This window comes from Talpa occidentalis, unplaced genomic scaffold, assembly GCF_014898055.3.
Source record: "Talpa occidentalis isolate TD23 unplaced genomic scaffold, MPIMG_talOcc4v2.1 talOcc4.14, whole genome shotgun sequence".
NCBI lineage: Eukaryota > Metazoa > Chordata > Mammalia > Eulipotyphla > Talpidae > Talpa > Talpa occidentalis.
In genome coordinates, this window is record NW_023601433.1 from 26,072,683 (window position 1) to 26,083,755 (window position 11,073).

General features: G+C 48.3%; 1 gene segment (V, D, J or C); it reads left to right on the forward strand.

Moving 5' to 3' along the window:
• The first annotated feature begins 10,229 nt into the window (after positions 1–10,229).
• Positions 10,230–10,765, forward strand: LOC119244017 (probable non-functional immunoglobulin lambda variable 5-48). The segment is given in 2 exon segments: positions 10,230–10,275; positions 10,392–10,765. Coding segments are annotated over 2 exon segments (420 nt in total).
• The last annotated feature ends 308 nt before the right edge of the window (positions 10,766–11,073 follow it).

The window sequence follows — 11,073 nt, forward strand, 5'->3', positions numbered from 1 at the left end:
TAAATAGGCCTCAGCCTTTCTGAGCTTCTTGGTCGAGCCCAGGACCACGGCAGGTGGAGCGTCCCCACAGCATGGACGCTGCTGCCCAGGGCTCAGAGCAGAGCCCCTCCTCCCCCCAGCTCAGTGCTCAGAGCTGCCTGTACATTGTCCCAGGGTGAGTCATGAGGCAGGAGCTGTGGGGTGAGACCCCTGTCAGGGAGGAACCCCAGCCCAGAGCTGACCACCCCCCCCCACAGGCACCTGACCTTCAGTGTAAAGTCAGGAAGGGGCTAGACCTGGGGACAGGGGTGAGCCCCTGGGCTGAGGCTACAAATACTATGGGCGATGGTCAGGCCCTCACCCTCTCCTGTGGTCTTCGGGACTCACTCCCTCTCACGTGAGGGTTTGGAGGAAAGTGAGTGTGTTCTTGCTGGTCTTTCCATCCCCAAGAGTCTTGTCCCCAGGAGGAGAGTTCCCAGAGACCAGACCCTCTAAGCAAAACCTCATCTTCCTGTTCCTGATCATCCCACTCACTGGCTCGCTGCTCCTGCCACTCTCAACCAATCTCTTTAGCATGATAATGAAAGTACTAATTTTGCTGCAAATAATCTGTTCATGCAACCTTGAGTATGGGCATATCAAATGTGCTAATTTAACTGTTTTCTCCATTTAATTTAACTGGTGTCACACAGAAGTTGTAGTGAGCCTCAGAGCAAGGGTTGCTGCCTATTTTAGGAAGCACCAGTATATGTCTCAGCCCCATAATCCCCTTTTCCTAAGCCCTCTCAGGACAGCCCCTCCACAGCAGCAACATTCCCCCAGAATGGAAACATTATTTCTTCCTCACACAAAGGGAAATACTTGGGGACCACAGGCCTGGTTGTGGGTCAGGGGCAGGAGGAAGGCGGCCATGTGCTCACCCCCGCCCAGTGCTTCCTGAGATCTGCATGCCCGCAGCCGTGGGTCCTGTGCCTTGGGGAAAAAAGTAAGAAAATGGACAGATTTTTCTTATTCCTGAAAATATGAACTTCTGATTCTGGTAACAGAGGTGCTGTCCTCTCACGAGTCCTCACTACCTACAACACATCCTGCTCCAAGGTTAGTGTCTTCAAGACTCTCGTCCTTTCTTTACTCCAGCACCCAGGACAAGGGAGGGCCTTGGAGCTAATCAGCTTCCAGGGAGGATTTTCATGGCGCAAACAGCTCAGGGTGTGGAGAGAGCAGAGTGGGTCAGGGGCCCCTCAGCCTCGTCAGGTCACACAGACATACACACACACACACACACACACACACACCCCATTCTCTTCTTTCTCAGCATACATTGTCATGGGCAGAGGAGTCTGGGAGTTGCCTCTGTGCCTCCAGAAATCAGGGCTCCTCCTCTGCCCCCAGAGAGGTCCTCAGTGTCAGGATGTTCAGGAAGCTGACTTTCCCTCAGCAGGAGATCCCAGCCACATGGATGACACTTGTGCTGTATCAGGACCAGACAGAAAATATCCTGAGCAACAGTTCTGACCTACCGCCAGGTGACCAGAGACCCCAGAGTGGGGTCTGAAGGTGTGCAACTCCTACCAGCTTGCTTGGTTATTTATATTTTTTTCTTCTCCCTGTTGTTTGCTTTCTAAATAGTACTATGTGTTGGGATGTTGTGCCACTGGTGTTGGCGGGCATCTCTTTGGAGTGCTCCTTTAGGTGTGTCAGAAACTGTTTACCAGACAGAGCAGCACAGTTAGGCCAAAACTCCAACAAAGTGTTGATGCTGTGGCTGTGTTGCTGGACACTGTCCCTTACAGTTCCCTCCCTGCGTATTATTCAGTTCCAACGGGGAATCAGCTAGTTGGTGATTTTGTTCTGGTCACGAGGTAGCGCCAGAGACCCAAGCTTGCTGACCTGTGCTTTTTCCTAGTAGGTCTCTGAAAAACGAAGGGGGGAGGAGGGGAGCACCTCAACATAGGGGCTATTGCTCATGCTGGGTGCTATGTCTTCCCCGTGTTCACCTGGTGCTGTGCCTGCAGCTATATGGATCCCACGCCTTGAATTCTGCATCTAGGTCTCAGTTCCAGGGCTATCAGATCCAAAACGCTGGCTGTCACCCTGTGCAGTGCCCACTCTTATGGCATGTCTCACATCCCAGATCCTGCACCTTGCTCTCAGTTACAGAATGGGGTCTTGCTCCATGCTTTGTTTCCCTTCTTTCTCCCATTTGCATGGCCCACCCTCTCTCAGAGCCTCAGTATAGTTTTGGGATCCCTGGCTTACAACTATCAGGAAGTTGGTAATATTGTTCTGATCACTAGGTGGCGCCAGAGATCTTTGCTAGTATCCTTCTAGAACTGCATTCCCCGCCCCCCACCCCCCATAAGTCTCTGGGGAATAGACTGGGGGGGAGGGTGTGGGGGGTGTGGAGCACCTCAATGGCAATGGCGAGGGGGAGCTGTGTCTGCCCTGTGTCCTACTGTCATGGGAATCCCAGGCCCTAAATTTCATGCCCCAGTTCGCAGTTCCAAAGCTCTCAGATCTGGGACACAGGTGATAGCCCAGTTCAGTGTCCACAGAATGGTGCCTCCCAAGCCTGGGTGCCTGGTTTTTGATGGCTCCTGCGTATCTCCCCACAAACCTAGGTCTCGGTGCCGGGATTTTCTCGGTGCCGGGACCTTCACAGTCGTGATCTGCGTATGCTTTTCGAGTGCACATGTTTTTCCACACAAGCTTACTGGCTGGCCTTGTGCTATTTGCAGGTCTCTCTGTGGTGTTCTTATTTTCCTCTAATGGCACCTAGAGCTGTTTTCTCACCTCAGTGGCAATTCCCACAAAGTTCTCCACAGTTCCTGTTCGCGCGGTGTGGTACCTGCTGCAGTTCCTTTCCACTTACTGCCCTGCTTGATGTGTACTTTGTTCTTGTAGTTTCTTTTTTTTTTCTTCTTTCTGTTGCCAGCTTTGTTTGGGTGGGAGGGTAGCAGGGTTCTGAGCTTTCCTCTCTTCTCGTTCTCTTTTATGGCAACTTTCCTCTTGGTGTAACAGGGTGGTCCCCAGGAAAGAGAGAGGTTCCCTGCCCCACCCAAGGGAGGGTGGAGCTGAGCAGGAAGAGGAGAAGCTGCAGAAGAGACTGAGGAAGGAAGGAAGAGGGATGGAGCCAGGAGACCTGGAGGAGGCGCATGGAGCCTAGAGACACGTGAAGAAACTGTGCTTGTCTTTTGGTCGTGGACTGGGTGACACAGATGTGGGTGAGACCCGTGGCGAGGTGACAATGGCAGCTTTTATCTTGATGTTGATTTTGCTCTTTTCCTTCGGCCTTGTCTGGTTGTTTCTGACCCTTTTCTGTGGGTCCCCACTGGAAGATGCTTTAGACTTGTGGCAGGCTTTGGGGCCTTGTTCTGGGCCGATCCCATATGGATGGAGTTTTACCCACGAGGGGACGGGTAACTTTGGGTGCTTCATTTAGAAACTAGACTCTTTGCCTTACCTGTATTGTTTCCTAGTTTTATTAAAGTTCCTTCCCATTAAAGTCTCCTATGTTTTGTGTTGATGCGGCGGATGGCAGAACCCATTTAAAATAGGCAGGTTTGCGGGGTTTGGGCTGCCCCTTTCCCTGCCCTATAACATTGGGGCAGTTTGACAGAATCACCTGTTTATCTTCTGTGTCCTGGTTCTTGCAGGGACCTGCCCTTTTCCTCCCTATAACTTTTTTTTTTGTTTTGTTTTATGGGAGGACTTATTCACAGTGTTTCCCCAACACCACCATATTGACCTCCCTCTACTACCCTCCACTTTTTTTAAGCAAAGTAAAATAGTGATGCCAACTCTTCTTAAGGATAATTTTCTGCCCTCTAATCTGAATAAATAGTCCATAGTCAAGTACTTTGAGTTTGTTGACTTGAGACATCAAAAGTGACCAATCGTGACTTTAGTTTGGTGTGACTCCACCTCTGGAAACCAGGACTTCAACACCCACATATGTTTAAAACAGCCCAGGACCAAAAGCCAGTGCACCTTTTTCACATGTATCTCTGCTCCATGTGCCTCCTCCAGGTCTCCTTGCTCTCCTCCAAGTGACTCTTTATAGCAACTTTTTCATAAACATCAAACACTGAAAACAGCCCAAAATCTGCACAAGGTGTTTATTACAGATTTGCATCTAATCACCAAAACTGGAGTCACAAAGTGGCATTTGTGTACTTTATTTTTTTTTCAGAGATAAGATTAACAATGCAGTTACTTAAGGAGATATATGGTGATATATTATGTTGCTTAAGAGGGAAAAACAACTGAAAAGTTAAACTGAACTGGACCTCCAAAGTGAGCTCAGCCCACATTCTGGCTCCACCAGCTGGTCTCAGTTGAATTGTGTTTACTCCCTGATGTCTTTATAGTAAATACTGTTTTAAATATCAGTCCCTGTCACCCTTCAATCAGTGTTTCTGTTTGTGGAAACAAGCTGAGGGCAGGAAAGTAATGTGGACCCCTGCTCTGGCTGAGAGTGAAAGTGGGGAGCAGGAGCCTAAAGGTTGAGGCGGGGGAGTCCTCAGGGGTCTGTTTTTATTTGAAATACCCCTGCATCTCAGCCATTTCCACTCCCCTGAGGCTTCCAGGACACAGCGTTTGTGGTCTGTTCCTGGGCAGGAGCCATGGGCACAACTTTTCAGTGATAAGATGAAGGATTCCTGGGATCTAACACCCAGCTTGCTCACTATGAGCAATCATACTCTACAGAGCACGTCAAACTTGCCAAGTTAGCATGTGTGTGTGTGTGTATAGATATAGTTATATGTATATATATATATATATATAAAGTTAAAGATGTGCTAATTGACTTAATTGTGGAATCTTTTTACATTGTGCATGTATATTAAATCATCCTATTCTGCACCATAAATATTTGTCAGCTGCACCTCAGTGCATATGGTAAGCATAAAATATTGAAAACACAAACATACTTGATAAATAGATCACAGATGAGAGATAAGTAGATAGATCTAGAGGGAGGGAGGGAGGAAGTGAGATAGACAGACAGACAGAAAAAACAAACCAGGAAACACACATTCTGAATGTTTCCGGGGAAGGGTCCTGGTGGGATAATCAAGACAGCTGCAAAGACATCCTGAGCTGCTCAAACAGTCCATCACATGGTCCATCCAATCTAATGCATTGTTCGTTGTCACCTGCTGCAGGGAGCCTTGTTGCCCCAGCCAGATAAGATACTGGCAAGCAGCTAAGAAAAAGGGCCTCACACCATGGGGCCAAAGCTAAAGAGCCTCATGCCGTGGGGCTGAAGATCTAACATCCCTTTGTTTTTTGTTCTTGGTCATAAAAAGAGAAAAAATTGTCAAAAAGTACATTAAGCAATAAATTATACATATCAGCATACTGCAAGCAAATGGCATGGAAAATTATCTGTTTAGAAATTAGTTATTAAACAATTTGGCCCACTTGACAATAGAGGACAATTTATTGAACATGCCGACTAGCAATCCAGCACAACAATTATAGTAAGTCCTTCTTTTGCTTTTTTAGAAGTTTCTTAGGAAAGTTTTTAAATGAGAAGCAGCTGGTCTCCGGCTGAAGGCCATATGAATAAAAAAATCTTTTGATGCTTAGGCTTTAGCTGATAGGAATGTACTGGCGGCTATCAACTGTCTTAGGTAATTGTCTAGCTGAAATAATAAGTTTTAGTGTAAGGCTTAGTTTTTTACCTATTAACCTTGAAGGCTACCGTCTAGCTGAGACCCGTAGGAACCAGTAGTCCATGGGAATAAAATACACTAATTGTTTCTGCTTTGCACATGATGATGTAATTTCTCTGCTTGCTAAAAATGAATAAATAAAGACCTGCTAGGTCTCTTGGCAGAAGATACTTGCACCTCCTCCAGTGTCAGTGTCTCCTCACTACCTCATCCCCTTCCCCTCAGCCCCATAATGTGTCGCCTAGGCCGTCTCATCCTTTCGGGAACCCCTGACATGACATTTTGCCGAGGCTGGTCTGCGGCAGTCACCTTCTGATTCAAGTGTCCTTCCTGGACCAGAGAAGTGTGTGACACTCACTTTACGTGTCACTTACCATAAGTCAGTCCCTCCAGTCCTGCCCTTCTTATCTCTGGGGATCTCATTCCTCACCCTCTGTGCTCATCTCTCCCTCCCATCCTGCCCTTTCACACCCTGCCCTCAGCTCCATCATGGGGATCCACCATTCAGTTCCAGGGCCTCAGGGTCAGCTGGGACAGCAGCGGTGACAGGTGGGTCTAGAGCAGCAGAAGATGAAGAACAGCCTCTTGTCAATACCATGTCCCTGTTACTGTCCCTGTTACCCACACACCCCATGAGGAATGGATCTGACAGGAATAAAAGGGGATGGTCATGCATGGACTTTGGTGGAAAGTAGGGTGAGAGAGGAGGAGCTGTTCTTTGTTCCCAAAAAACAAGACTGTGCTGCCTAAATTATGGTCTTAAATGAACAGACGATCTTCTACAGCACATCAGAAAGCTGCTAAGAACCTAGGTGGGCTAGTGAACTTGAGAACAGATACTGTGCTAATAATCTCTGCAGGTGCTTCTGTCCTGTGGGGATTTCCTGAATAATGATATTGTCTCATTGTTCAGGTGTGCAACTATAATATAGGTGGATGAGACTGATTAAGGACATCAAGTAACTATCTACAGAATTGATCTTAAAATTTTATGGAAAACCTATAGGACACCAGCAATTTAACCCACAGACTGTGGGAACTCCCCGTCTCCCCATGAGGCATGAGGATTCACTGTTTCCCGTGTCTGAGTCATCTTCCTCCAGGCATCCCCCAAAATCCTCTTGCCAGGGGTCTCTGTGCAAGTTCTGTCCTAGAACTTTCCAGCAGAGCTCTTTCCCGTGTGCAGCATGGGGATGTATAGAGATTTCTCCAGACATGGAAGCCCACAGGCTCCCTGTTGTAACCTGCCCCCTCTCAGTCCTCAGGCCCTGGCATCCCTAGGGTCGGGGTATCTCCTCTCAAGTCTGCTCTGGTAAGGACCAGTGTCTGCTTGTTCTGTATCCTCCTCTGGATCATTTCTTCTGGCGGAGTCCTGTTCACTCTGAACCAGAGCAAAGCTGCCTCCTCTGAGCTGCCTTATGGACAGATCCCTCTGTTCCAGGCAGCATGTCCTAGTTCCGAAGTGGTTCCTAGCGTCTCCCAGGATATTCTCCCCTCTAGTGGAACACCCCTGGAAGGGCAGAGACAGTGAGGGTACACTATAAGAATACCCCCTTCCTTTTCTGGATAGGTCACTCTCACACGATGGAAACACAGGAAACTGGTAGATTTGGAAGCAGTGAAGGAAGGAAGGTTCTCCTGTCGACCAGCATCGGGCAGCAGGGGGCCATACCTGAAGCTTCCTGCAGGACAGAGGCTCCTGGCTGGGCAGCCCTCCACTGAGAGCAGGACTCTTGGCATCTCAGGAGGGCCCTGCAGATGTGTCCTCTCTGGGCCTGACTGAGTCCCCTAGACATGAGTCTGTGTGTGGACCCAGCAGTTACTTCCTCCCAGGCCCATTCATGGGGAAAACTAGTGCATCATCTCCTCTTCCCTGTCCAAGGACCTCAGGGAGTTCACGTACACTGGGGAGAGACAGAGGGTGCCACACATTTGCATGAGCAGCTCCCGTTCTGAGATTTCTGTGGGGAGAGGATAAGAGAGGCCTGGGGCAACCCACCTCCAGCTCTGTGGCCTAAAAGGGCCTGTGAGCACCAAGGCCTGGACCCCCCACCTTCTGCTCCTCTGTCACTGCACAGGACCGAACAGAACTCAGAGACCCAGGGCGATCCTTCACCCCAGTCACTTTCTTTTTGCTCACATCACCCAGCAGCTGCATCCTGGTCCTGATTCTCTTTCTGAGGGGTCTCTGTGACCAGATTCCCTCTCCCAGCCTGGGTTGCCTCAGCCAACCTTCTTCTGAGCACTCCTGGGAGTAACAGCCAGACTCACTTGAGCAGAGGCTTCAGTGTTAGACGCTGCAGGATTTCCTGACACCAGCAAAGCCAGGGACTGAGACATACAGCAGGAACCTGGGCCCCAGGGGATGATGGGCCACTGTATAGTAGCCACTCACTCCTGGGCTGCCGCCTGAGGGCAGAGCTGGTCATTGTGAAGATGGTGCTGAGCAGAGTGACAAACATAGGTGAGGAAAAGAGACAATGCAAAACTTTGCCCCCATGAGCTCCCCAATGCTGACACATTTTCCAGGATGAATAAACTTTACTGATAGTAGTAATATACCTTAAACATTGAGATTTTGTTTTCCCTCCCATTGCTAGTTCTTTAATTCAATGTTTATAGAAATTCATCACATTTGTTTATTAATTTTAATAAAATTACATATTTTAAGCTACACAGAATGCTACTTAGATATACCTGAGCACGGGAAATGATGCCTCGCTTATGCGTGTGATCTCCATCCACTCGTCCATTGTCAGACACGTAGGTGCTTCTGTAGTTTGGCCTTTGTGGACCAACGGGATACAAATACCTCCTCCATTCAAGGTACGGATCCCACCGCCTTTATGATGTCCCTCCAAAAATGGTTCTGGATGACATGTTGGTTCTATTTTCTTCCCCATTGGAGGAGAATCTGTAATTTTTCTTATGATGACTTAGTCAAATGAAATGCCCACTGGCTGGGTATCAGGCCCTGCCTCCCCACTCCTCAACAGTGCTTGTTATCTCCTGTCTCTTTTATAGGAGCCATGTGAACAGGTGTGAGGTGAGATCTCAATGTTGTTTTGATTTGCATTTCCCTAAGGATCAGTGATGTCGAAATCCTATTTGTTTATATCTGGTGGCCACTATGCATGTCTTCATTATGCAGGGGTTTTGTTTATTTTTTAATTGATTATTTTTATTGAGTTGTATGAGTTCCTTATGTATCTGTATAATAATCTATATCACATGAAATGTTAGCAAACATGTTTTTTTTTTCCAATGTGTACTTTCCCTTATACTCTGTCGAACTTGCACGCAATTTTAAAAAAAATGACTGCTAAAACAGAATCCTGACAAGAAATAAATGACACCACTATGGAGAAAAGACATTAAAATCTCGGGATGATTGCTCACTTCATGGATAAAGGCATATGGAACACCATTCTCACCATTCTGGTAAACAATTCATTTTTCATAAATTAGTGTAATCTCTATTAAAGTGCTGGAAACTTCTGGACTTTTCATACAGTTCCTGAATTTTCCTATTTTTTTTTTAAGATTTATTTATTGATTTATACAAGCACTGGGTACAGTCAGAAGCGCAGGAGGGTGAGAGAATTCACCAGAGCCACAGTGGGGAGCAGAACAGGCAGAAGGACGAAGTACACTGCTGAGGGGAGCAGCGGGCGGCAGGAGAGGTCTGTGCGCCATGTGGGACCCTCCTCTGGTGGCCGGGGAGCAGCCGGGGATCGAACCGGTGCTGCAGAGGCTGCGGGCAGCTTCGCAACCCAGCGCTCAACCGCTGCGCCACCGGGGAGGCCCGATTTTCCTATTTTCACTATGACAACTCCCATTTCAAACCCTAATCAGGATTTACAAAGTTTTCACACCAGCCAAACTGTCCTCTTGTCTCTTAGTACTGTCTTGATGAACCCAGGGATCACTGACCTTTTCTAGAATATGCACCGAGGAGCAGTAAACGTAAGTAGATTTATACATGTGGTTTTGTACCATCCATGAACCATGGCATATGTACAAGTGAAAACTACAGATCTCTAGCACAGTGTATCAAACACACATAGCTAGGAATGAGAGCAACAGTGTGTGATCAGAGACAGTGACCAGGTGGCTCAGTCACCAGCTGGACCATCAGGGCTTTGGGCCATGGTGAGTATGTACCCTAATACTAGTAGGGCAGCTATGGTACAGCCCAGCAGGCCCTACACAAAGGCTCAGTTGGACTATTCACTCAAAGGCACTTGGACTTGGGTATTGGGTCCTGGATTCCCTAATGGAGCCTAAGCAGCTGTATCTTCTCTGGCCTAAAACAAACCCCTGAATGGAGACCATTGTGTGTAATTTGCAGATGCTCCTAACCCCGGGCTCTCCCAAGGGGTGAAGCAATCTTCCCTCTTCTTCTGTGTTAACTATGAGCTCAGTTCCAGCACCAGGGCTCAGAATGGGGATGGGCAGCACAGCTTGAAACACATTTGCATGCACAGCCCCTCCTGTGGCAGAGGGTGGAGGAGAAAAGGAGCCCAGGGGCAGCCCAGCCCCATGTGGGCTCAGAGAAGTGTGAGCACCATGGCCTGGACTCCTCTGTTCCTCCTGCTCCTCTCTCACTGCACAGGTGGGGACAGGCCTCAGACACTCTGGCGTCCATAGACTGAATCAATTTCTTGTACTTCAGCTATACCAGCAGCTGCACCATGTTTGCCCAGTTCATTCTGATGTGTCTGTTTGCAGGTTCCCTCTCCCAGCCTGTGCTGACTCAGCCGCCCGCCCTCTCTGCTTCTCCTGGAGCAACAGCCAGACTCACCTGCACCCTGAGCAGTGGATTCAGTGTTGGCAGCTATGCCATATACTGGTACCAGCAGAAACCAGGGAGCCCTCTCTGGTACCTCCTGTACTACTACTCAGACTCAACTAAACACCAGGGCCCTGGGGTCCCCAGCCACTTCTCTGGGGCCCAAGATGCCTCAGCCAGTGCAGGGCTCTTGCTCATCTCAGGGCCACAGCCTGTGGACGAGGCCAACTACTACTGTAAGATTGGATACAGCAGTGCTTCTCCCTGTGACACACACAAATGGGGAGCAGGACAGAAGCCTCAACCTGCTTAGGGTCAGGACCTTGACTCTTTGCAATTCAAAATTAGCTGAATACACACTCATTGTACTTACAGGAGCTTCCAGATCACAATGTCCATCCTCCCAATTTTCTATTCAGTGTGTCTGATGCTTAGGAAACAAAAACCAAACATCTGATATATTATAGAACTTTGCCTCATGACCAAAGTTTTCACACTCAGAACAAATTGATCTTTTCTGTTACTTTTCCCTCCTGAAATAGGCCTCAGCCTGTCCAACTGTTTTGGTCAGGGCAGGTGAGGGTCCCCACACAAGGACACTGCTGCCTTGGGCTCAGAGCA